General features: G+C 40.5%; 1 protein-coding gene across 4 annotated transcripts in view; it reads left to right on the forward strand.

Annotated features, from left to right (window-relative positions):
• The window catches only part of LOC141147040 (sodium channel protein type 2 subunit alpha-like), a 229,147-nt gene that overhangs the window by 67,339 nt on the left and 136,598 nt on the right, over positions 1–25,210 (forward strand). For all 4 annotated transcript variants that reach the window (XM_073634018.1, XM_073634019.1, XM_073634020.1 and 1 more), the window contains exon 3: positions 9,648–9,765. In XM_073634018.1, coding sequence (XP_073490119.1) covers positions 9,648–9,765 — 118 coding nt within the window. The remainder of the gene's footprint in view (positions 1–9,647; positions 9,766–25,210) is intronic.

Below are 25,210 nucleotides of genomic sequence, written 5' to 3' on the forward strand. Positions count from 1 at the left end.
CTTCCTCTTTGCTGCTGCTTACCACTGGCTTTTTACTAACAATAATTACAAACAGGGCATGGGTCAGCGGGATTTTGTTTGCTTCAAACAGGTTTTGCATTAACATGGAAGTATATGAGAATCAGGGAGGGGGCATCCCTTCCCCCATGACTTTTTAAAAAATTATTAGTATAGTTACAATACAATAAAATACTAAAGGGTTAAAAGGGCACTACCCATAGGAGTTTACAATCTAATACAATTTTTACTAAGAAAACTTGAAAAATCTACTGACGCAGCACATTATTTACTGATAGCAAATTACAGAAAGGACCAAAACTAAGCATGGCTAATCAGGCATGCTTTAACACGCGAAACTAATGCATAAAAATAAACATGGTAAAATAGTGCAATTCCTGCACTACCATGCTCATAAAAAGAGAACGCAGATACAACTGACACTACTGTGAAATCAGTGTAGGAGTATTTTGCCAATACTACAGATTATGTTTGTGGTCGTAAATGCAACTGTTACATTGGAGACCAGTGTAAATTCCTCCAATCCATTTGTGGTTAGTTCAAATCCCCCTCTTACACTGAGGTCATTGTAAATTAAACAATTACATTGGAGGTCAGTGTAAATTCCCATGTTACATTGATGGTCAGTGTCAATTTCCCCATTACATTGATGGTTAGTGTAAATTCCTTTGTTACATCGGTGATTAGTGCAAATTCCCCCATTACATTAGTAGTCAGTGTAAATTCCCCATTACATTAGCAGTCAGTATAAATTCCTCTGTTACATTAGTGGTCAGTGTACATATCCTCTGTAATATTAGTTGTCAGCTTAACCAGTTAAGGACCGGAAGAATTTCCCCCTTAATGACCAGGCCATTTTTTGTGAAACGGCACTGCATTGCTTTAAATGATTACGCGGTTGTGCGACGTTGTATCCAAACAAAATTTATATTTTTTTCCCACTAATAGAGCTTTCCTTTTGGTGGTATTTGATTACGTTTTTTATTTTTTGCTCTATAAGACAAAAAAGAGCAACAATTTTGAAAAAAAAACCCAATATTTTATACTTTTTGTTATGATAAATATGATAAATATCCAAAAAATGTAAATAAAGAATTTTCTTCCTCAATTTAGGCCGATATGTATTCTTCTACATATTTATTGATTGGTTTGCGTAAAAGTTATAGTTATTTTTTTTTTACTAGTAATGGCGGCGATCTGCAATTTTTATAGTGACTGCGACATTGTGGCGGACAGGTCGGACACTTTTGACACTATTTTGGGACCATTGACATTTATACAGCGTTCAGTGCTATAAATAGCCACTGATTACTGCGTAAATGTCACTGGCAGGGAAGAGGTTAACACTAGGGGGTGATCAAGGGGTAAATGTGTGTCCTAGGGAGTGTTTCCAACTATGTGATGTGACTATGTTATGTGACTGACTGGGGGAGGAGACATATCGTTGTTCCTACTTAGTAGGAACACACGATCTGTCTTGTCTCCCCTGACAGAACAGGGATGTGTGTGTGTGTTTACACACACACATCCCTGTTCTGGCTCTTGTGCCCGCGATTGCGCATGTCCGGCGGTCATCAGTTCCCTGGTTGTGCAGCAGGTGCGTGCGCGCTTGCTGTAGCTGTTTAAAGGGCCGACGTACAGCTACGACGGCTCGCAGGTACGTGCCGACCTGCCGCAGTATAATGACGGCGGCTGGTCGGCAAGCGGTTAAATTGCCCTGTTACATTGATGGTCAGTGTCAATTTCTCAGTTACATTGGTAGTCATTTTGAATCCCCCCCTCCCCATTATATCGGTAGTCAGTTTAAATTTATTCTTTGGTGGTAAGTATATATTCCACTGTTAAATTGGTGATCAGTGAAAAATGTCCCCATGGGTGGCCAATGCAAATTCCTCTGTTATGTTGGCTGTCAGAGTAGATTCCCCTTTTACATTTCTGGTCAGTGTGAATTTCTTTGTTTCATTGGTGGTCAGTGTAAATTGCCCTGTTACACTGCTGGTCAGTGTAAATTGCCCTGTTACATTGGTGGTCAGTGTAAATTCCCATGTTACTATGGTGGTCAGTGTAAATTTCCCTGTTACATTGGTGATCAGTGTAAATTCCCATGTTACTATGGTGGTCAGTGTAAATTTCCCTGTTACATTGGTGATCAGTGTAAATTCCCATGTTACTATGGTGGTCAGTGTAAATTCCCCTGTTACATTGGTGGCCAGTGTAAATTCCCCTGTTACATTGGTGGCGAGTGTAAATGATCCTGTTAATTTGGTTGTCAGTGTCAATTCTTCTGTTATATTGGTATCCAATGTAAATGACTAATCACTAACATGAAGAATGAACACAAAGAGGGAAAGCTCCCTTTTCTCATGTTGAGATTTATTATGACACCAGCAATCCTTTTATTAGAAATCCGCAGTGGTCAGCTGAGCAGAGAGAGTAAGAGACACAACGCACAGAGATTATGTTCTTATTCTTTTCTTCCTGTTGGAGACTTGTGTCTGTAGGACTGATGTTTTCTGCTAGAAAAAAAAGTATTCATGAAGCTTCTGCTCTGTCCCTCCCTCTCTCTGTTCACCAGTTTGGCAGCTGCGGATGATTAACAAAAGGATTCCTGGTGTCACAATACATTTTACACAAGTAGAGAGTAAATGGATCTTTCCCTCTAGTTCAGTTCTTTCTCATTCTATAAATGTCACTTTTATTTATGCCTGGTTTCCCCCTCTGCATTGCAGGAAACACCCCAGCATGCAGTGTACTGCTGACAAGTGCCATCTGCCAAGCACTGCTGGGACAGAGATCTTTAGCACCCAACCCAGAGTGTTCCCTGAGCTATTAACTTCTGCAGCACATAAAAAATACAAATTGATTGCCTGGACCAAACCGTTAATTATCAATTGCAGTAATAAGAAAAAAATATTAATTTATCAATCTTTCATCTAAATGGTATAACCATTAAGACGCAGTCCTAGCGACCCTAAAACGCATATAACAAAAAAGAGAGAATATAGTTCTCTCAAGAGGATCACTGCTAGGACACGGTGATTGATTCAAAAAGTTTTATTAAATTGAAAAACCACACAACAAATGAATGAAAAAAGACTAGTGATTTACCTCACAGGTAGTTTAAAAATAGGACAATGTTGTCATATGTTAAAAAGAAGGGGAATCGCAGCTGCGCATATCATTCACACACACATTCACAATACCCACGTTGAAACAATCACTTTAGTCAAACATTAGCACCCGTAATTGCATATCTAGTGATATGAAGCTCAGTTCTCAAGAGCCAAAATTTAAATACTGATGTAGTTACAGAGCAGCTTACTTGTAGACAAAAAATAGTGAATCCAAAAAAGCCCATATAGATATGGGTTGTATTGGACGGGTTGGTGGTATTGGACGGGTTGGTGGTATTGGACGGGTTGGTGGTATTGGACGGGTTGGTAAGTTTGTTACTGTCATATACTCAAAAGGACACAGGGTATCGTTTTACTGTCCACAAGCAGATGGTTATCAGTCCCTTTTTGGATTTGAGTAGCTAGACAGATTACACCTGGTGAAGCAGAGAGGTAATTATATTGAAGCTGAAATATTCAGACGGAACAGACTTAGGCATAGAGTCACTTTAACAGTATGGATACATCTCCAAAGGCCATCAGATGGGGAGGCAGAAAACTGGGGACAGGAACAAACACAACTGTGTAAATAGATTTAGTTCAAGACACCATGTCATATATCCCGGTCACTTCCCTGTACCTCTACCCATCGATCCAGATTGGAACATGCTCAGAGTGAGCTGATGTCCTGATGCCTTGAGGTTTCCGCTGTATATAAAGTGCCGTTCATGCAGGTTTGTTGATTCCAGTCATTGGATTAGAAGCTGTCGTTCCTCTACCATCTTTCTGCTTCACATGTGCAGCAAACAGGCAATCCCCCTTCCGACGTGTTGACGTCACGCTGACATGTTTCACTAGCCAATCAACGCTAGTTTCCTCGGAGCTCTTTTTCACCCATTTAAAACAATGAAAGGGTCCTTATTTGCTTAGGCGTCCCAAAGCAAGCCAAACATTAAGCCATATCAACATGGTTATGTTACCATAAATACAGGTGCAATTCCATTTGTGCTTTCCTCCAGCATTTCTTATCAGTGTGAAAAGTGCCTTCAAATTATCATGCATTGGTGTATGTCATAGGTACTTCCTGCTCCGCCTTGACATGCAGCAGTCACATAACTTTACTTCCCATGAGCACTGCCATTAGAGAGCTGAGCAGAGGTAGGTAATATAGGCACATTACCCTGTACACCAGCCATGGAGTTTACACAAAGGCCTGACAAAGTGGTTTACCACTTCAGTGCAGCAGCGACAGCGTTGTCAACCCATAGAAGGACATTTGGTGTAGCCTCTATTTCTGGCAGAATAGCCAGGTATCGTCTGGTAATGATAAAAACATTAACAAAGAATTAAAAGGAACAGTGTGCTTGTATGGGCAAGCTCTGCTATATGTAAAGCCTGGCACACACTATGAGTTTTTTTTTTTCATTCAACCCAGCTCGTTGAATGAACAAAAACTGTCAGCTCTGGTCGGAAAGTTAGTATATTAATCTCCCCTGCTGAGCTGTCGTGTTCTGACAGGGGGACGGCCCCCCACCAGAACATTCTGATCAGGGCTGTCCGCCATTGGCTGAGAGCGCTGATCAGGAGTCGGTCGGCTGTTGGTTTTCCACCATGCTTGTCCGACAGAAGCCAGCCAAATGTCCGTGTTCTGTCAGATAGGGTGGCATACAAACGGGCCAAATGTCGGATTTTTTATTTTTTTTTTTAACCGGTCGATGTCTCCCGACAATTGGTCCATGTGTATGGGGCTTTAGGTTTTGAATTTTGACCGCAAGCACACATTTAAACAACACAGGCCAACACACATTTTGGTGCCTCAAATGTTAGACTTGTTCTTGCATATATTTAACCCGCTGATTCTAAAAATGACACCAATTTTACCTTATCACTTCTAGTTTTTGAGATACAGCATAAATGCCATTAAACCCTTCACTCTGGTTGCCCATCAAAAATCAGGATATGAATATAGAAAAATATGTTGGGATGATTTAGGCAGCACCGTCGTGAAGTAGCCATAACTCTACAGTGCTTGATCTGGAAAAATGAAATATTATGACTGGCTATACACACACACCTCCTATATGATCATAACTATAATACAGAATATAACTTACACTTTAGAATCCAATGTTTCCGATCAGTGGTAATTTCGTCGACTAAATTAACACTATTTTAGTTGACTAAAATACCAATAAAACGAAAACAATTCAGATGACTAAAATACGACTAAAACTAAAATGCCATTTTAATCAAAAGACAAATCAAAAGACTAAGGGGTTGATTTACTAAGGGGAACCACTGATAAAAAAAAAAACACTCAAAAAATGGTGTACATATAAATAAAGTGCAAGTGCAATATAATGAATATGATCAAACAATATCAAGTATTATCCATCAATATGTGTTCAAATTATAAAGTCCATCAAATTATTTTAATCAGTGGACATAAAGTCCAATATGAATGTGCCAAAATAATAAAGTGCTCAGTGCTCAAGGACCAGTTTCCACTTTAAAGGTGCTCCGGTGTTCTAAAAGTGCTCTTTCAAATAAAAAAAGCAGCCTCTTACCAGACGGCATGGATCTCGATTACAGAGATCAAATAAGCCTGCACTCAATCCCCATAATGGATGGTTCAATGAGAAGGTACTCCAGTTATGGCACTCTTGCTGATGTCAATGAGCTTAAACATCTTTAAGGAAAAGCTACTCACCATGTAGGCATGTGTGAAAAGTAAACAGGGAGAAGCCTCATAGCGTAAAACAGTAAAGCTGGTTTATTAAAAAATACAAGATACACTTACGATAAGGTTGAGAATCACAAGCAGTGCTAAAAACAAGCCGGCCGTGGTGTCACCTGTCCCGCTGGCCGTGATGACTTCACACGCAAGCTCCTCCCTTATGTGTGGCGTCATTGCGGCCGGCAGGACGAGTGACATCATATCTATGAAACTTGAGCTGATGCAGTCTAAGAAATGCAATTTTCTGAATCAGCACCCCAAATAATCCCAAGAACAGGTCTAAAAAGCAAAGCAACAAGAAAAAAGATTTTTTTTTTGTTGGGCTGTGTAATCTTTGTAGAGCTGTATACTTTAGACCAGGGATTTCCAAACTTTTTGACATTCAAATTTTACAAATATTTGCAGGCTGAAAAAAAAATCTGTTTTATACATTAACTAATAAAAATTGAATGAATGAATACATTTTACTTGGATTTTTATTACTTTTGTAATCAGCATGATATGATTTAGAACAACAATATAAAAAAAAGTAGAACGAAGCAAAGAAACTCCAAATAAACTTGAGTCCATCAGAGCACCCCCTCACATCAGGGTCCCCATTAGAGTTCCCCTGTCTGGTGGGCTCTGATCTGATTTCTTTTTGCTGCATTCTAGAGGATTTTAGAATCATAGTGGGGGGAAGAATAGAGAGGCAGCCTGGATATTCATGGGGATTCAGCCAATCCCTGGGAAGATGTATCCAGTAGGTGGCTGGAGAGTCCATAAATAGGGGCCTGGAGCAGAAGGAGGGATAGCTTAGGTCCAGTCCTGCAAGGAGGAGAACCCCTGTCTGGTGGGCTCTGCCCCTGAGGGCAGGCTGCTGGAGGTGCTGTTCAGAAGTCTTCAAGAACCCAGGTGGAGCTTAGCTGGGGGGGGGGGGGGGCTATTCACAAATTCTGGTCTAGAAGGTTTTCTTTGGGTCTGGAGAGCTCACTGGAAAGTACCTGGTAGAAGTTTGTACTCTGTCAAAGTTGAGTACTCTGTAGACTCAGAGTACCCATCAGAGTCCTCATCAGAGTCTATCTTACTTCAGAGGGTTGGATACAATCTTGCAGCAGACCTGATTTGGCCCACAGGCCGTAGTTTGGTGAGCCCTGCATTAAACAAAGAGAGAAACATGAAAAATGGAAGAGAAAAGAAGGACAGAGGAATTGAAATCTAAAAAGGGAAGATCCTTCCAAAGAGGGAAAGAGGGTCAGATAGGAGCCATGTAGACATGTCTCATGATGAAGTCTTTGAACTAGTCATATTATTTCTGTATTGGTCTTAAGATCTGTTTGTATGTTTGGGTGGCTGTATTATGATAGTCCTTGTTTAATCCATAGCGGTTTCTACAGATAAAAGGTTCTCCAGACTAGATCTGGATAAAATACTGTATCCCTGGCACAGTATGTAAATGTTTTGAAGACCTGAGGTTTCATTTGGCAATCACTTCCAGAAAATTGCTTTGTCATCTGCTATTTATGGAGACATGACCACAAATGTCTCTTGTAGCTACAGTCAGCAAGACAGAGGACGCTCTCAAAATTTCTAAATGTAAACTTGATTTGTATTTAAGTGCTAAAATAGCTTCTGAAAATCACTATAACCTTTTATTACTGAGCTAGAGCTCATAATAACACAATGGCGATAAAAGTGTCATCCAGTCAGCATTCTGCATTAAAGTGGTATTAAACCCAAAAGCAAATATTTATGATGTTGCAGCTTACCATTTTTTTTTTTAAATGAGATGACCGCATTACTTTTCTTTTTTTAGGCTTTCTTTCTTCTATTTTCATCTTGTGATCCAACCAGTAAGTCTGTTGTTTTTCAAAAGAACACATTGTACAGCAGATGTAGCAGTTACAGAGATGAGATCAACCATTTAACACTAGCAGGGGTGCTTACAATGATCAGCTTATATTTTTTTATGTAAAACCTTTTTCCAAAAGGAAACTGCTGTGACTGCTTATAAAGTATTAACTGGAGTTTTGCTTCAGTTTGTTAGTGTATTTAAATCTGCTAGTACATCTAACACTCTCCTCCCCCCAGACTGACAATGCTGCTGTCCAAAGGTGCCCCCTGTGCTCCTTCATCCAGAGTGGGGGCACGCTAATACAGGAGGTGTGTTACTGGCCAGATCACCAGGTGAAAACAGAGGGAAAAAAGCCTAAGAAAAGAAAACTGGTGCAGCCACCACATCTAATGATTGGTAAGCTGCGATATATATTACCTTTTTGGTTTTGGGTTTAATACCACTTTAAGCCGAAAAAGTTTTATTTAGTTTAACTGCAATAGTTTAAAAAAAACTTTAAGGCTGAACTCCAGAGGGATATAAAAGACACATATGAACACAGCTTTGTATTCATTAATGCGTTTTAAAAATGTATTTGTTTTAATGCATGCAGTATAAGTATCTAAATTTGACTTGAAGGAGAAACAGCACAAGAACAGTAGCCAGTTGAGTGTGCTGCAGCGCAAAGAGCATGCTCATAGGAACAGAGTTGACCACAGCAGGCTGCAGATTCCCCTTGTACTGTCCAGTCACAGAGTAGGGTTGGGGAGGGGACCTGTAAGTGAAAGTGACACTGCAGCAGTAAAAGATGATGTCCCTCCCCTAGCTACACAGGACTGTGCTGTGTGGCAAGGATAGGTAAATCTCATAAATCTCAGGACTGGTTGGACAGAAATACAAATCATTTGAAAGGTAAAACAGCTCTCATATACACTATATTACCAAAAGTATTGGGACACCTGTCTTTACACACACATGCACTTTAATGGCATTCCAGTCTTAGTCTGTAGGGTTCACTATTGAGTTGGCCCACCCGTTGCACCTATAACAGCTTCAACTCTTTTGGGATTCATCCCAAAGGTGTTCAGTTGGGTTGAGGGCAGGACTCTGTGCAGGCCAGTCAAGTTCCTCTACCCCAAACTCGCTCATCCATGTCTTTATTGACCTTTCTTTGTGCACTGGTGCGCAGTCATGTTGAAACAGGAAGGGGCCATCCCCAAACTGTTCCCACAAAGTTGGTAGCATGAAATTGTCCAAAATGTCTTGGTATGCTGACGCCTTAAGTGTTCCCTTCACTGGAACTAAGGGGCCAAGCCCAACCCCTGAAAAACAACCCCACACCATAATACCCCTCCACCAAATGATTTGGATCCGTGCATAAAGAAAGGTCCATAAAGACATGGATGAGCGAGTTTGGGATGGAGGAACTTGACTGGCCTGTCCTGACCTCAACCTGATAGAACACCTTTGGGATCAATTAAAGAGGAGACTATGAGCCAGGCCTTCTCATCCAACATCAGTACCTGACCTCACAAATGTGCTTCTGGAAGAATGGTCAAACATTCCCATAGACACACTCCTAAACCTTGTGGACAACCTTCCCAGAAGAGTTATAGCTGCAAAGGGTGGGCCAACTCAATATTGAACCCTACGGACTAAGACTGGGATGCCATTAAAGTTCAAGTGTGTCTAAAGGCAGGTGTCCCAATACTTTTGTTATTGTAGTGTGTGTATGTGTATATATATATATATATATATATATATAAAATCTGGGTATTTAGATATTAGAGGTTAGTATAATCAGAATAATGGAAGATGATTACTAGGCGTTTGTTAATGTGATTGTACTTTACATATTCTGTTCTGCTTTATTAAATAAGGTGTTACCGGTATTTATTTTAATGGAACTATAATGCTTTCTATGTTGTACTATTACTAATGAATCTTTATTTTTTTTCCCTTCCAGACATTTATAGTATTGAATAGAGGGAAGACAATCTTCCGCTTCAGTGCCACGTCTGCCTTGTACATTTTAACTCCCTTTAACCCCATTAGAAAAATATCAATAAAGATTTTGGTACATTCATATCCTTTTCTGGTATAGAGTCTGACAATGGAATACATGTTTCAGGGGCAGAATTCTTGTTTACAGAGACCCTGAAAATGATAAGAAGCCAGTGAGTGTTTTATACTTGTATTTGCATGAAATGGAATATTGGTTTTAAGTTTATTGGCCCTTTTTATTTTTTTTTGCTTGTCAGTAGTGAATCTCTATCTCACTTTAATGAGGCATCCTAGATTATACAACTGATTAAATGGGCACCGCTCTATTATACAAATCTCTGAACACGTCAACTCTTTTTCACTTTGCAGAGCATCTTTATTCAACCCCTGGCAAAAAAGTATGGAATCACCACTTTTGGAAAATATTCATTCAATGTTTGTGTAAAAAAAAAAAAAAAATTACAGACATGCCTTAAAACTATTTCCATTCAACATACAGTAAATGGACGTGACCTGACACACACTATATGAAACACATGGCGGCCTCCATCCCTGATTTAGTAGATAAAAAGGAGGAATTTTGTGAGACTTTAAATGAGGGTACGCCATGTTGAGAGAAAGTGACAACATAAAAATGAAAGTACAGTACATGATTTATTTATTACAATCTAGAATACATATCAGATATTTTGTATCAAATAGAAAGGTAGGTGCCAGACTTACACTAAATATGCTGCTCATAGCATGCAATACAAATGAAAAGTAGACATGGCAAATATACATGGTATAATAAATCGATTGAAAGACAAATGTAATAAAAACAAGTAACTGTTGGCATCTAGTGGCACTCTACGCCTTTCCTGGCATTACAGCCATTCATCAGGAGTGTTATGAAGTAATATGCTAGGAAAGAAAAAACAGGAATTAATGATAGTACCCTTAGAATAAGGGGGGGGGAGGAGAATCACCAACAAGGTGGAGATAGATTGGGATACTTACTAACAACCTCAAGGCCAAGTCCGGTATCAGCCAAGAAAGGTGAGGGCACAAGGCATGATGTCTCCCCCGGGGTTGAACTGGGGGAACCCTCCAAGGACGGAGAATAGTGCCCAGAGGCCAGCATAGTGGTCAGTATTTTTATTTAACATTCCAACCTCTTGGCTTTAATAAACACTTAAAAAAAAATTAAAAAAGAAAGAAAAGTCTAGTCAGTTGCAACTGTTTTTGCAGATCAAGCAGAGGAAAAAAATATGGAATCACTCAATTTTGAGGAAAATATTATGGAATCACCATGTACTTTTCAGTTCTAAAACAAACATCTGCATCAGATTACATCCTGAAAAATGATGTCATCATCACCAAACATCCTTTCAATGGATGGAATAAGAAAAGTATCCAAAATCTCAATATAAACGTTTGCATTTATTGAAGATTTAATGACTGTCATTCCCCCCCCTCCCGTATCTTTACCTGACATGCAATCCCATATCATCAATGATTGTGGAAATTTGCATGTTTTCTTCAGGCAGTCGTCTTCATACATCTCATTGGAATGGCACCTAACAAAAGTTCCAGCATCATCACCCTGCCCAATGCTGATTGGTGATTCACCGCTGAATTTCCATCCAGTCATCCACAGTCCATGATTGGTTTTCTTTAGCCCGCTGTAACCTTGTTATTTTTCTGTTTGGGTGTTAACGATAGTTTTCATTTGGCTTTTTTGTATGTAAATCTCATTTCCTTTAGGCGATGTCCTACAGTTCGGTCTCAGACATTGACTCCAGTTTCTGACCATTTGTTCCTCATTTGTTTTGTTGTACATTTTCTGTTTTCAAGGCATATTGCTTTAAGTTTTCTAACTTGACACTTTGATGTCTTCCTTGGTCTACCAGTATGCTTCCCTTTAACAACCTTCCTATTTGATTTGTACTAACGAAAAACCATCATTAACACCTAAACAGAAAAAAAAACAAGGTTACAGTGGACTCACCAATCTACATTGGGCAGGGTGATGATGCTGGAACTTATTTGGTGCCGTTCCAATGAGATGTATGGAGACGACTGCCTGAAGAAAACATGCAAATTTCCACAATCATTGATGATATGGGATTGCATGTCAGGTAAAGGTACGGGGGGGAGATGACAGTCATTAACCACTTTAAGACCGCCCACCGCACATATACTATGGGAGGGTGGCTCTATTGACGAAATGACTTACCTGTACGTCGTTTCATGTAATAGATACTGTGGGCCCACGGGAACGCGCTCGTGGTTTCCAGCTGACTCAATGACATAGAGTCCGCTGGCCACCTGTGATCGCTGCACAGAGAGACATAACGGGGATCTGCCTATGTAAACAAGGCGGATCCCCGTTCTGACAGGGGACAACATGGAGATATGCTGTTCCTAGTGATGATGAACGGCGATCTCTGTGTTGTCCGAGTGAGCCCAGCTCCCACACAGTTAGAGCACACCCAGGGAACACAGTTAACCCCTTGATTGCCCCTAACGTTAACCCCTTCCCTACCAGTATCATTTATACATTGATCAGTGCATTTTTTTTAGCACTGATCACTGTAATAATGTCATTTGTCTCCAAAAAGTGTCACTTGGGGTCATTAAAAAACATTAAAAAAAAAAAAGTCCATAAATCTATCCCCTATTTTGTAGACGAGATAACTTTTGTGCAAACCAATCAATATACGCTTATTGCGATTTTTTAACCAAAAATATGTAGCTGAATACATATCGGCCTAAACTGATGAATACATTTGTTTTTTTTTATATTTTTCGTTTGAATATCTAATATAGCAGAAAGTAAAAAATATTGTTTTTTTTTTTAAATTGTCATTTCTTTTGTTTATAGCGCAAAAAATAAATAGCGCAGAGGTGATCAAATACCACCAAAAGAAAGCTCTATTTGTGGGAAGAAATGGACATCTGTTTTATTTGGGTACAACGTTACACGACCACCCAATTGTCAGTTAAAGCGACGCAGTGCCGTATGGCAATAAATGGCTTTAAGGTCATTAAGGGGGTAAATCCTTCCGGGGTTGAAGTGGTTAAATCTTCAATAAATGCACAAGTTTATATTGAGATTTTGGATACTTTCTGATTCCATCATTTGATGTTTGGTGATGATGACATCATTTGATATTTCAGGATGTAATCTGATGCAGATGTTTGTTTTAGAACTACAAAGTACATGGCGGTTCCATTATATTTTCCTCAGCATTGAGTGATTCCATATTTCTTTCCTCTGCTTGATCTGCAAAAACAGTTGCAACTGACTACAGTTTTTTTCATTTTTTTAACTGTTTCTTAACCACTTCCCTACCCGCCCATTGTCATATGGCGTCCGCAGATGGGATCTCCCATCCTGGGCGGGCATGATATGAAGTCCTCGGCTTCCCGGCGGTATAGGGGGCGCATGTGCACCGCCAGCCGCGTCACCGAGGAGCCGATGCGCGTGCCTGGCTGCCGTGATGTCCGCCGGACAATCGCGATTGCTCATTACAGAGCCGGACCGTGGATCTGTGTGTGTAAACACATAGATCCACGTCCTGTCAGGGGAGAGGAGATTGATCGTGTGTTCCTAGTATATAGGAAAACCGATCAGTCTCCTTACCCAGGCAGTCCCCTCCCCCTATAGTTAGAATCACTCCCTAGGTAACACATTTAACCCCTTGATCGCCCCCTAGTGTTAACCCCTTCCCTGCCAGTGACATTTATACAGTAATCAGTGCATTTTTGTAGCACTGATCGCTGTATAACTGTCAGTGGTCGTAAAATATTGTCAAAAGTGTCCGATGTGTCTGCTGCAATGTCGCAGTCAGGATAAAAATCGCAGATCTCCGCCATTACTAGTAAAAAAAAATATTAATAAAAATGGCATAAATCTATCCCCTATTTGTAGGCACTATAACTTTTGCACAAACCAATCAATATACGCTTATTGCAATTTTTTTCTACCAAAAATATATAGAAGAATACATATTGGCCTAAACTGAGGAAAAAATTGTTTTTGTTTTTTTTAAAAATTGGATATTTATTATAGCAAAGAGTAAAAAATATTGTTTTTTTTTCAAACTTGTCGCTTTCTTTTGTTTATAGCACAAAAAATAAAAACCGCAGAAGTGATCAAATACCACCAAAAGAAAGCTCTATTTGTGGGGAAAAAATAATAAAAATTCTGTTTGGGTACAGTGTTGCATGACCGCGCAATTGTCACTCAAAATGTTACTGCACTGAAAACTGAAAATTGGCCTGGGCAGGAAGGGGGTGAAAATGCCTTGTATTGAAGTGGTTAAAGCCAGAAGGATGGAATGTTAAATGAAATTAGTTTTGAGGCATGGCTGTGATAATTTTTTTTTTTTTACACAATTAAACAATTTAATGAACATTTTCCAAGCATAGTGACTCCATACTTTTTGCCAGGGGTTGAATAAAAATGCTCTCCAAAGTGAAAAAAGAGTTGACGTGTTCAGAGATTTGTATATTAGAGCGGTGCCCATTTAATCCGTTTACAGCTCTTTGGTTTACTGGGTTCACATCCCGCTAGACTAGAACAGGGGTATACACACCTTCAAAACAAAGGGCCAGTTATCTGCCCTTCAGACTTTAGGGGGCCCAGACTGTAGCCAGTGGAGCATTCAGAGAAAAACGGGACGGAGAGCTGAAGTTACACTCTGCAGAGCTCAGTGAGGAAAGTTCTGAGAGCTGATTGGAAGGTAAGGACCCCTCCCCCCTTTAACACAGCGCACAAGAACTCAGCTGAGGCTGTCAGTCAGCTCCCAGATAGCAACGATAACTTGCCACAAATTTGTGGTAGTGTTAAATTGTAAGCGTTGTAACTTGCTGCACATTTTCATAGGCAAGTTGTAGACTTGCAGAGCACTTAAAGCTCAAGTTCTAGTTGACACTTTTCCAATTTGTAGCAAAATTGCGTGGCAAGTCTCTAGCAAGAGCAAAGTTGCAGTGGTGAGTCTACAACAAGAGCTCTGCAAGTCTACAACATTCAGCCACAGTGACCCCTGTGGTGGGAGGACTATTGCACAACATAATTGAACCAGAACTTACAGCAGACTTGCAGAAGGTTTGCAAAGAAAGTTGATCTGGAGTCATGCAATGTGGACTCGCTGCAATTGTGCAACAAACTTGTGAAGCCTGGCAAGTCTAGCAATAGTTTAGCAAGTCATTTTCAAACTCGCAGCACAATTGCTTCCTATCTGGGCTGGAGCTGCCTCCCCTGTCACCTCTTTTTTGTTGGTGTCAGGAAATCTTCTCACAAGTGATTAATGCTGATAGCAGAGGAATGAAGCAGCAGGCAGAAATGCCACACTATAGAGGGATATGCTTTGTTCATATTTTATGTCTGAGGTTTACAACCACTTTAAGGAATTAAGTGCACTTACCACTGATGATGTCTGTGCCAGATCTTTCTCATGCACTGTACAAGATGTGGTGCAGTTCATTATTGTTGATGTGTTGTCATGGTGTTAGCAACGTGAGTGTCATTAATTCAGCACATTGCCTAAACCATGGTGACATATAAACAATAAAAACTGCCCTAGATCAGTGAAGAACCTTTCCCTGAGATCTTGCAAAATCTCCCAATTTATGAGATCTCTTGGAAAGCACTGGTGACGCAGCCTTCCCAGGGGGCACCTGTGAGGCTCAGGTTAAGTCACCGCTGCCTCATGGAAACAGGTACAAACCACTATACATCTTGTAATAACTATAGGACTTTAGGTTGTTTTTACATCAGCAGACAGAGCTGCGAGCACCAGGGGATTTTCTGTTCAAGGGGAAAGGTCTGCTTTAAAGAATATGTTACCCCAACATTTCATATTCCCGAATGTGTCTGTTGTGTCATGTACTGTTAAAAAGTATCCTGTTCTCTTTGTATTTCTTCCTTTATGTAAAATACCTGGTGATATTGCCAGTCCCCTTGCTTTTCTATTTCAAACTGACTGTGCTAGGCATGAGGCCTATCCACCCCAGCATGGTGAGTTTTCTGGCTGTGCTGGGAGAACAGCCTGCCTATCCTCCAATGATCAGAATTGTGTTTACACGCCCCCCCCTGCACAGCCACCCACTGGGAAGATCAGTGTACTGCTGTTTCTTCACCCCTAGTTTTCTAAGCCCCTTGTGGAACTGAGAAAAGAGATTATCTGATGACTTATTTAACCTCCCTGGCGGTATGATTCTTTCTGATTTTAGGTGCTAAAAGCGGTACAATTATTTTGCATGGAAATTTGGCGTTTTATATTGTAGGCCTGTAATTCTTAACAATAACACACTTAAATCTGTCCAAACAAGAGTCTAGTAGATATCCCGGGTATGATAAAGTTTGAAACACAAAAACATAAATTATAATATAATAAAAAAAAAAATAATAATTAAAAAAAAATAAAAATAAATAGTAATAAAATAAATTTCCACACGATTCACTATCGCTCAATTCTGCAAGTGTTCTAATTTACTATCGCTGTTTTCTAGCTGGTCTAAAGCCATTTTTGATGTAAAGGGACACTTTTTGGTTGCTATGGACAATCTCCAGTTTCCAGGCAGAAAGAACAGTATATATCATATAAAACTGCATGCAGGGCATGGGCCAGAGCACTGGGGACAAATGGGATGTGAAATGATTTCATACAGTACTGTAATCTGTAAGATTACAGTACTGTATGTGTTATGCTTTTTACATTTTTTTGAATTTGCCGCCAGGCTCCGCCCCCGTGCGTCGCGACGCTCGCAGGGAACGGAGCCTGGCACAGAGAGGCTTCGGAACAGGACACAGCCCGCGGACACTGCGGGGGACATCGCAGGATCCCGGGGACAAGGTAAGTAAGGTGGCTCGGGGTTACCGCTAATGGTCCTGAATTTTAACCCCGAGCCACACTCGGGAATACCGCCAGGGAGGCTACAAAAAAAAAAAAGAAAGAAAGGAAATAAAAAGAAGATGTTTATGTGTTTTTTAAATATATATATATATATATATATATATATATATATATATATATACACATATACACACAGTGTGTGTGTGTGTATATATATATATATATATATATATCCCTATGTATATATGTATATATATATCTATATCTATATCTAGATAGATAGATAGATAGATAGATAGATAGATAGATAGATAGATAGATAGATAGATAGATAGATAGATAGATAGATAGATATTTGTCAAATGTATTGGGACACCTGCCTTTACACACACATGAACTTTAATGGCATCCCAATCATAGTCCGTAGGGTTCAATATTGAGTTGGCCCACCCTTTGCAGCTATAACAGCTTCAACTCTTCTGGGAAGGCTGTCCACAAGGTTTAGGAGTGTGTCTATGGGAATGTTTGACCATTCTTCCAGAAGCACATTTGTGAGGTCAGGCACTGATGTTGGAGGAGAAGGCCTGGCTCACAGTCTCCACTCTAATTAATTCCAAAGGTGTTCTATCGGGTTGAGGTCAGGACTCTGTGCAGGCCAGTCAAGTTCCTCCACCCCAAACTCGTTCATCCATGTCTTTATGGACCTTTCATTGTGTATGGGGGCACAGTCATGTTGGAACAGGAAGGGGCCATCCCCAAACTGTTCACACAAATTTGGGAACATGAAACTGTCCAAAATGTCTCTGTATGCTGAGGCCTTAAAAGTTCCCTTCACTGGAACTAAGGGGCCAAACCTAACCCCTGAACCCCTGAAAAACAACCCCACACTATAACCCCCCTCCACCAAATGATTTGGATCAGTGCACAAAGGAAGATCCATAAGGACATGAATGAGAGCGTTTGGGGTGGAAGAAACTTGACTGGCCTGCACAGAGTCCTGACCTCAACCCAATAGAACACCTTTGGGATGAATTAGAGCGGAAACTGCGAGCTAGGCTCTCGTCCACATCAGTGCCTGACCTCACAAATGCACTTCTGGAAGAATGGTCAAACATTCCCATAAACACACTCCTAAACCTTGTGGACAGACTTCCCAGAAGAGTTGAAGGTGTTATAGCTGCAAAGGATGGGCCAACTCAATATTAAACCCTACGGACTATGACTGGGATGCCATTAAAATTCATGTGCGTGTAAAGGCAAGTGTCCCAATAATTTTGACAATATAGTGTATATATCTATATATCTATATATAGATATATACACACACAAATATATATACACAAATGTTTTGCCTTTTATTTTTATATACATATATATACAGTACTTTAATGACGGGTTTGTTATTGTTTTATACCGTAATCAAAGTAAAGCAAAATATTCATTAAGATATTTATTTAATCTGCTGAGAAGCTTTCTTCCTCCTTTAGTGACCTAGCACAGGTCAGTGAGTGGTCTGGCTGCTCTAATAATTCGGAGCTCAGCGAGGTATTCTCCTTGTTTACCTGCTCTACATAAAACCGCATTGTGATTCTGAGCTACAATGCTGCTAATAATAGGACCTATAAATACATAGGAGTGCTGAGTGCACTTTCCACCATCAATTAGATCCATGATTAGATTTTGCATGGCGCCTGTATGACAAAGGATCGCATCATATGCAGCCATTATATCTCCATCCATTGTCAGGTGGGAGCTTCTGGGAAGTAATTTAGGGGTAATGTTGTTATTTTTATATTTAGGTTGTACATTACAGGGGAGATCTAATGTGCCGCCGTAATGTGATGCTAATTTAAAAGGAGACCCCCTTTAATTTAAATGATGTAGAATGGTTATCTGTTTATCTATATATCATACATAGTACTGATTGATCAAATGTACCCCATCACTGTCTTTCAAATGGCCATGCTGAACATGCTATTCATAAATTTGGATCACTATAGCGTGTACTTGCCTCAGTCTAAAGCACTTAGAGTGAAATATGTCTGCTGCCTCGTTCCTTTGCTACCCTCACAAGTCTGACACCATTTGCCGACTCCAAGGGATTCCAGGGGAATGGAGGGGGGAAGTTCCAGCACACAGCAAGCGATTGAAAGTCTCAGCTGTGCATGTTTCTTTATGAGATTGAGTGGAGGGGGGTGTGTCCCTTCCCTCCACTCAGTTCTCAGATTACACTCAGAATGCTTCTATATGCTCTGCAGTGTGCAATGTCAGATCCCTGCCCTCACCTGCTAAAGTTTAAAAATGCTGTGTAATATGGAGGTTAGGAGGTTGTAGAGGAGAGGTGGCTGCAGATAAACAGGTAAAACTTATGAAGGAGGATTTGTTTCATCTCTGTGTACCACCTGAGGACAGTCACTTCCCTGATTATATTTTGGTGTTTACAGCCACCTTACCCTTCTTATGCCCTGTACACACAATAGGATTTTCCGATGGAAAATGTGTGATAGGACCTTGTTGTCAGAAATTCCGACCGTGTGTGGGCTCCATCACACATTTTCCATAGGAATTTCCGACACACAAAGTTTGAGAGCTTGCTATAAAATTTTCCGATAACAAAATATTCCAATCGTGTGTACACCAATCCGACGTACAAAGTACCACGCATGCTCGGAATAAATTAAGAGATGAAAGCTATTGGCTACTGACCCGTTTATAGTCCTGACGTACGTGTTTTACCTCACCGCGTTCAGAACGATCGTATTTTCCGACAACTTTGTGCGACCGTGTGTATGCAAGACAAGTTTGAGCCAACATCCGTCGGAAAAAATCCATGGATTTTGTTGTCGGAATGTCCGATCAATGTCCGACCGTGTGTACAGGGCATTAGCGGTATTCCCGAGTGTGGCTCGGGGTGAATTTTCCACACCAAGTGCGGTAACCTCGAGCCCCACTCAGGGCTGCATCACAGTATCCAGGGAAAGTAACCTACATTGTCCCCAGGATCCTGCCATGTCCCCCCGCTGTGTGCGGCGGCTGTGTCTTCCGCTCGATGCTCTGTATGCCAGGCTCCGTTCCCTGCAAGTGGCGCGACGCACAGGGACGGAGCCCCGCGGTAAATTTAAAAAGTGCAAAACACAGAACACATACAGTACACTGTAATCTTACAGATTACATTACTGTATCAAATCATTTCACCTCCCTTTTGTCCCTAATGCTTTGTCCAGTGCCCTGCATGCAGTTTTATATTATATATACTGTTCTTTCTGCCTGGAAACTTGAGATTGTCCATAGCAACCAAAAAGTGTCCCTTTACATCAAAAGTGGTTTTAGACCAGCTAGAAAACAGCGATAGTGAATTAGAATCACTCGCAGAATTGAGCGATAGTGATTTGTGGGGAAATCCGTCATCAGACACTGAAAGTGACGACAGCGACAATTCTGCAACTGAGCACATTTCAGTATTTTTTGAGTTGATTACATTATTGAATACATTTTATTATTATTATATTATTATTTTTGATAATTATTTATAGTTATTTATTATATTATAATTTATGATTTCGTTTTTCAAACTTTATCATACCCGGGATGTCTACTAGACTCTTGTTTGGACAGATTTAAGTGAGTTATTCCTAAGAATTACAGGCCTACAATATAAAACGCCAAATTTCCATGCAAAACAATTGTACCGCTTTCAGCATAAAAAATCTGACATAATCATACCGCAAATTCAGCCTCTCTATATTTCCTGATGACTTTGTTACTAGGGGGGATGTTTACTAAAACTGGAGCACTCAGAATCTGGTGCAGCTTCTAACTTCAGCTTGGTCAATTTAGCTTTGGAAATAAAACCTGGAAGCTGATTGGTTTCTATGCAGAGCTGCACCAGATGTTGCACTCTACAGTTTTATTAAAACAGCCCCGAGGACTTAAAGTAAGAGTAAGTTTAAAATTACGAGTTGTCACTGGGTCAGCAATGGAGGGTAAATCTTGTAAAGCGGACACTTGTTACCTTGGAGGCTAAGAGAGAATTCCTTAAATTAGGAGAGAGTTCTTCTTACTTCCTGTTGTATCTGGACAAAGAAAGTACAGCAAAACCTCTCCACACAGACACCAGAAAAAAAAAATGTCAAGGGTTTTAACCAATGCTTTGGCTTTAGATATACGTTTAAGCTGAGCTGTAGAAATTCAGCAACTTTGTAAAAAGTGCAAGCATACTGAGTTAAGTCCAACAAGGTGCATGTCACCTCCTGGACTAATTTCTATTATGTACATCAGACAGGTTTATGGCACTCCCCAGAGGGGACACTCTGTGCTGTGAAAGGAGAAAAGCACACACCGCAGCTATGTCCGCTCCTCCCCTTTGCTGCCCATTCACAGAAGCCTTTGTATTTTGTGAATGAGTTCACATAATACAAAGGCTTCTGTGATTGGGCAGGAAGAGGGGAGAGATGGGCATAGCAGCTCTAAAGGCTACATTTTTGACTACTAGTACACTTACTTCCTATCTGATCCATTGTTCCCCAAACTTCTGGGATCCACGGCGGACATTGATGGCAACAAAGCACTAGGTTTATGCTGCCATTAGTCAAACTGCTGGTAGGAGGGGGCATAGGCGTGCCTTGCCAGTGCTGTTTGTGTCTATGGATGCACACAGCTTGGCTAAGGGAGGAAGCACACACAGGTGTCTCCTTAGCCCACAGCTAGCTAGAGAGACCCCTGCAAACAGGGAGCCAGGGATATCTGGTTACAGGAAAAAAGGGACCTTTCAGAAGAAGAAGACTACACATAATAGGTATGTGTGGACCACCACTTCTGAAAAAGGGGGTTTAGTATTCCTTTAATGAAAATCAATTTTTAAAATATGACACTGTCATTTGCTGTTTTTTTTAATCATTGGTGAACTTTGATATGCTGTTATTCCAGTTGTTTTTCCACAATAATCATCATATTTCAAGTGCTCTCTGTATTTATGAAGAGTGTAAAACCAAAACCAGTAGAGATTTATAAATGTAACTCATAGAACAAGTACACAATATAAAGATAGCGGATTTAAGTATTTAAAGCAGCAATAAACCCCAAAACTAAACTGCATTGAATTGCAGCTCACTTATTCTTGGATGTGATGGCTGTATTATTTTTCTTTTTTGTTTTTTTCCTGTATTTCACCTGCTGATCCAGCCAGTAGGTCTGTTACTTTTCTGCTTACTTTAACAGACCAAGCTGCCCAGGCAAAGTAACAGTTAAAGGGTTGAAATAAACCATTTAACACTGGCAGGGGTGCTTACAATCATCAGATTTTATTCATTTATGTAAAACCTTTTACCTCAAAAGAAAACAAACTGTTTGCTGTAACTTATCATAAAGTGTTAGGTTGAGTTTGGCTTCAGTTAGTCAAGTCTAAATCTGCTAGTCTAGCACTTCATTCCTCCCAGACTGACAATGCTGCTGTTCAAGAGCCCTTTCACACTGAGCCGCCCCGAGCGTCGGCGGTAAAACGCCGCTATTTTTGCCGCCGGTTTACCGTTGTTTTTGCTGCTCTATTCGGCCGCTAGCAGGACTCTTTGACCTCCCACTTGCGGCCAAAAAATGGTTAAAACCACCCCCAAAGCGCTGCCACAGCGGCGCTTTGGCGGCGGTTCGGCGGCGATGCCCATTGTTTTCAATGGGCAGGGGCACTTTAGGGGCGGTGAGTTCACCGCTCCTAATGTGCTCCAAAGAAGCTGCTGGCAGGACTTTTTCTGATGCCCTGCCAGAGCACCGCTCCAGTGTGAATGGAGCCGCTATTTCAGGGCGCTTTGCAGGCGTAATTTTTAACGCTATAGCGCCTGCAAAGCACCTCAGTGTGAAAGGGGTCTAAAGGTCTCTGCTTTACTACTTCATCCAGAGTGAAGACACTCTAAGGAAGCGTGCTATTGGCTGGACCACCAGGTGAAATAAAGGGAGAAAAAGCCTAAAAAAAAAAAAAAAACTGATGCAGCCATCACCTCTAATGATTGGTAAGCTGCAATACATTACATTTTTGGTTTTGGAATCAACTAGTAATGGACCGAAATTTCGACTGCCGAAAATTATCAGCCAAAAATATGGTTTTCAGCTGTGGCTATAATGGCTGCCAAAAACGCCTGCGATTATGTCGGGATTTTACCTTGCTTATGGTGTGTTTTTCATAGGTCATGTGACTCAAAAAAATGCATCAAAAACCCAACACGGGTGCATTTTTTTATGCGGTCTTGCTGCGTTTTCAATGCATTTCAATGGGGGGGGGGTCGTTTTTGGTGTGGTTTGCCAAATATGCACCAAAAATGCAGCAAGCAGGATTTTTAACGCCACTTCAAAAAAGGTGCTAATAATGGCCGACAATAAATTCATATTCAATTTAAATTCATGATAATATTTAAAAAAGTTGAATATAATATAATATTGATTAAATATAATACAATTATCTATAGAAAAAAATTATATATTTTTAAAATTGTCAACTACGGTTGGTTTCAGCCAAGTGCATCCTGAATTTTTTATTTCAGTTTCAGCACCAAAATGTTTCTTTTGGTGCACCACTAGATTTAACACCACTAAGGGCAAACTTCATAATAATGACCCCCTAAATCTCCATATAATGTGGGAAAGGTATTTATAATAATGACGGTAATACCGAATGAATAATAACTGAAGAATTCAATTCTGTAGAATTAAAGAGAGATGCATTATGAATTATTATTAAATATTAATGACAGTATTGCTGTGACAGTTAATGAAGGTCAGTATTAAAGAGGAAGCCGCTTTTTTAAACTAGTTTGACAACCTATAAGCGACCTAATTCATATGCTGAAATAAAGTCTACAGTGTTCTATTTTTATGCTTTTTGCTTGTGCTGCGGTTTGATATCTCCCATAGCTACACAGCTAAATGAGGAGGAAAATATGTATTGAATTACAGCAGACTTTGGTGAACTCAGGCAAATGTGATATGCCTCACTGTGCCCAAGATTGACAGATCCGCCTGTAGGAATCCAGCGTAATATCACCTTTAGAAGGAGTTTGCCTTTAATATTCTCTTTCAGTAGCTAACAGCATACAACTCTACCTGCACTCTAATCTTCTAACTCTGCCATCTGCACTTATAATAAGTCTTTCTATTTGCATAAAATATTTTTTCCAAGGTCAACAAATAATTCCGCATGCAAATGTATCTCCTTCCTGTGTTAGGCCAAGGGAACATGATATCAATATACAAAATGATCTGATATAGCCATCAGAATGTAAATCAGGTTCAAGTCAAGATTCCGTCTAACATCCTGTTTTTTTTTTAAAGCTGAAATCTGGGGAAATAAAAAAAAAAACCTTTGCACGCCCCCCCCCCCCAAAAAAAAACTGCAGGGCTCATTTTTGTTGCTCCTCTGGTGCTCTCCTCTTCCCTCTGATGTGCTGGGTGGGTTTGTATTTGCATCCCTAAAATACTGGACCTCTGGTCCCGCATTGTACTTTATGCAGTCAGGGTGGGGTAGATTTATTAACCACTTCAGCCCCAGAAGATTTGGCTGCTGAATGATGGGCCATTTTTTGCGATTTGGCACTGCGTCGCTTTAAATTGGCAATTGCGCGGTCGTGCGATGCTGTACCCAAACAAAATTGACATCCTTTTTTTCCCACAAGTAGAGCTTTCTTTTGGTGGTATTTGATCACCTCTGCAGTTTACTAAAGGAAAATCCACTTTGCACTGCAAGTGCACTTGAAAGTGCAGTTGCTCTAAATCTAAGGGGTAGATATGAAATGAGGGGAAGCTCTGCTGATTTTATCATTCCATAATGTGCAAGCTAAAATGCTGTTTTTTATTTTCCTTGCATGTCCCCCTCGGATCTACGGCGACTTTACTTCCAAGTGCACTTGCAGTGCAAAGTGGGTTTTCCTTTAGTAAATAACCCCCAATATTTTGTACTTTTTGCTATAATAAATATCCCCATTTTTTTTAAAAAAAGCTCATTTTTTCTCAGCTTAGGCCGATATGTATTCTTCTACTGTACATATTTTTTGGTAAAAAAAAAAAAAAAAAAACGCAATAAGCGATTGGTTTGCGCAAAAGTTATAGCGTCTACAAAATAGGGGATAGATTTATAGCATTTTTATTATTATTTTTTTTTACTAGTAATGGTGGCAATCTGCAATTTTTATTGGGACTGCGACATTATGGCAGACTCATTGGACACTTTTGACAATTTTTGCGACCATTACCATTTATACAGTGATCAGTGCTATAAAAATGCACTGATTAATGTAAAAATGTCACTGGCAGGGAAGGGGTTAACACTAGGGGGCGATCAAGGGGTTAACTATGTTCCCTGTGTGTGTTTCTAACTGTAGGGGGAGGGGACTGACCTAAAGGAAATGACAGATCATGGTTCCTAGCTATTAGGAACTCACACACACACGTCCCTGTTCTGCCTCTCGTGCCCGCCATCGCTCGAGGCCATCGCCACGAGTCGCCATCGCGGTCATCGCCACCGTCGGCCACGAGAAGCGGCACCCCCCGAGTGCAGCGGGCGCGCGTACGCCTGCTATCCCGCTTAAAGGGGCTGACGTATAGTTACGACGGCTCGCGCCGACCTGCCGCAGTATAATGACGGCGGCTGGTCGGCAAGCGGTTAAAACTGGTGCACTCAGGATCTGGGGCAGCTGTGCAT

Source organism: Aquarana catesbeiana, linkage group LG06, assembly GCF_042186555.1.
Source record: "Aquarana catesbeiana isolate 2022-GZ linkage group LG06, ASM4218655v1, whole genome shotgun sequence".
Lineage (NCBI taxonomy): Eukaryota > Metazoa > Chordata > Amphibia > Anura > Ranidae > Aquarana > Aquarana catesbeiana.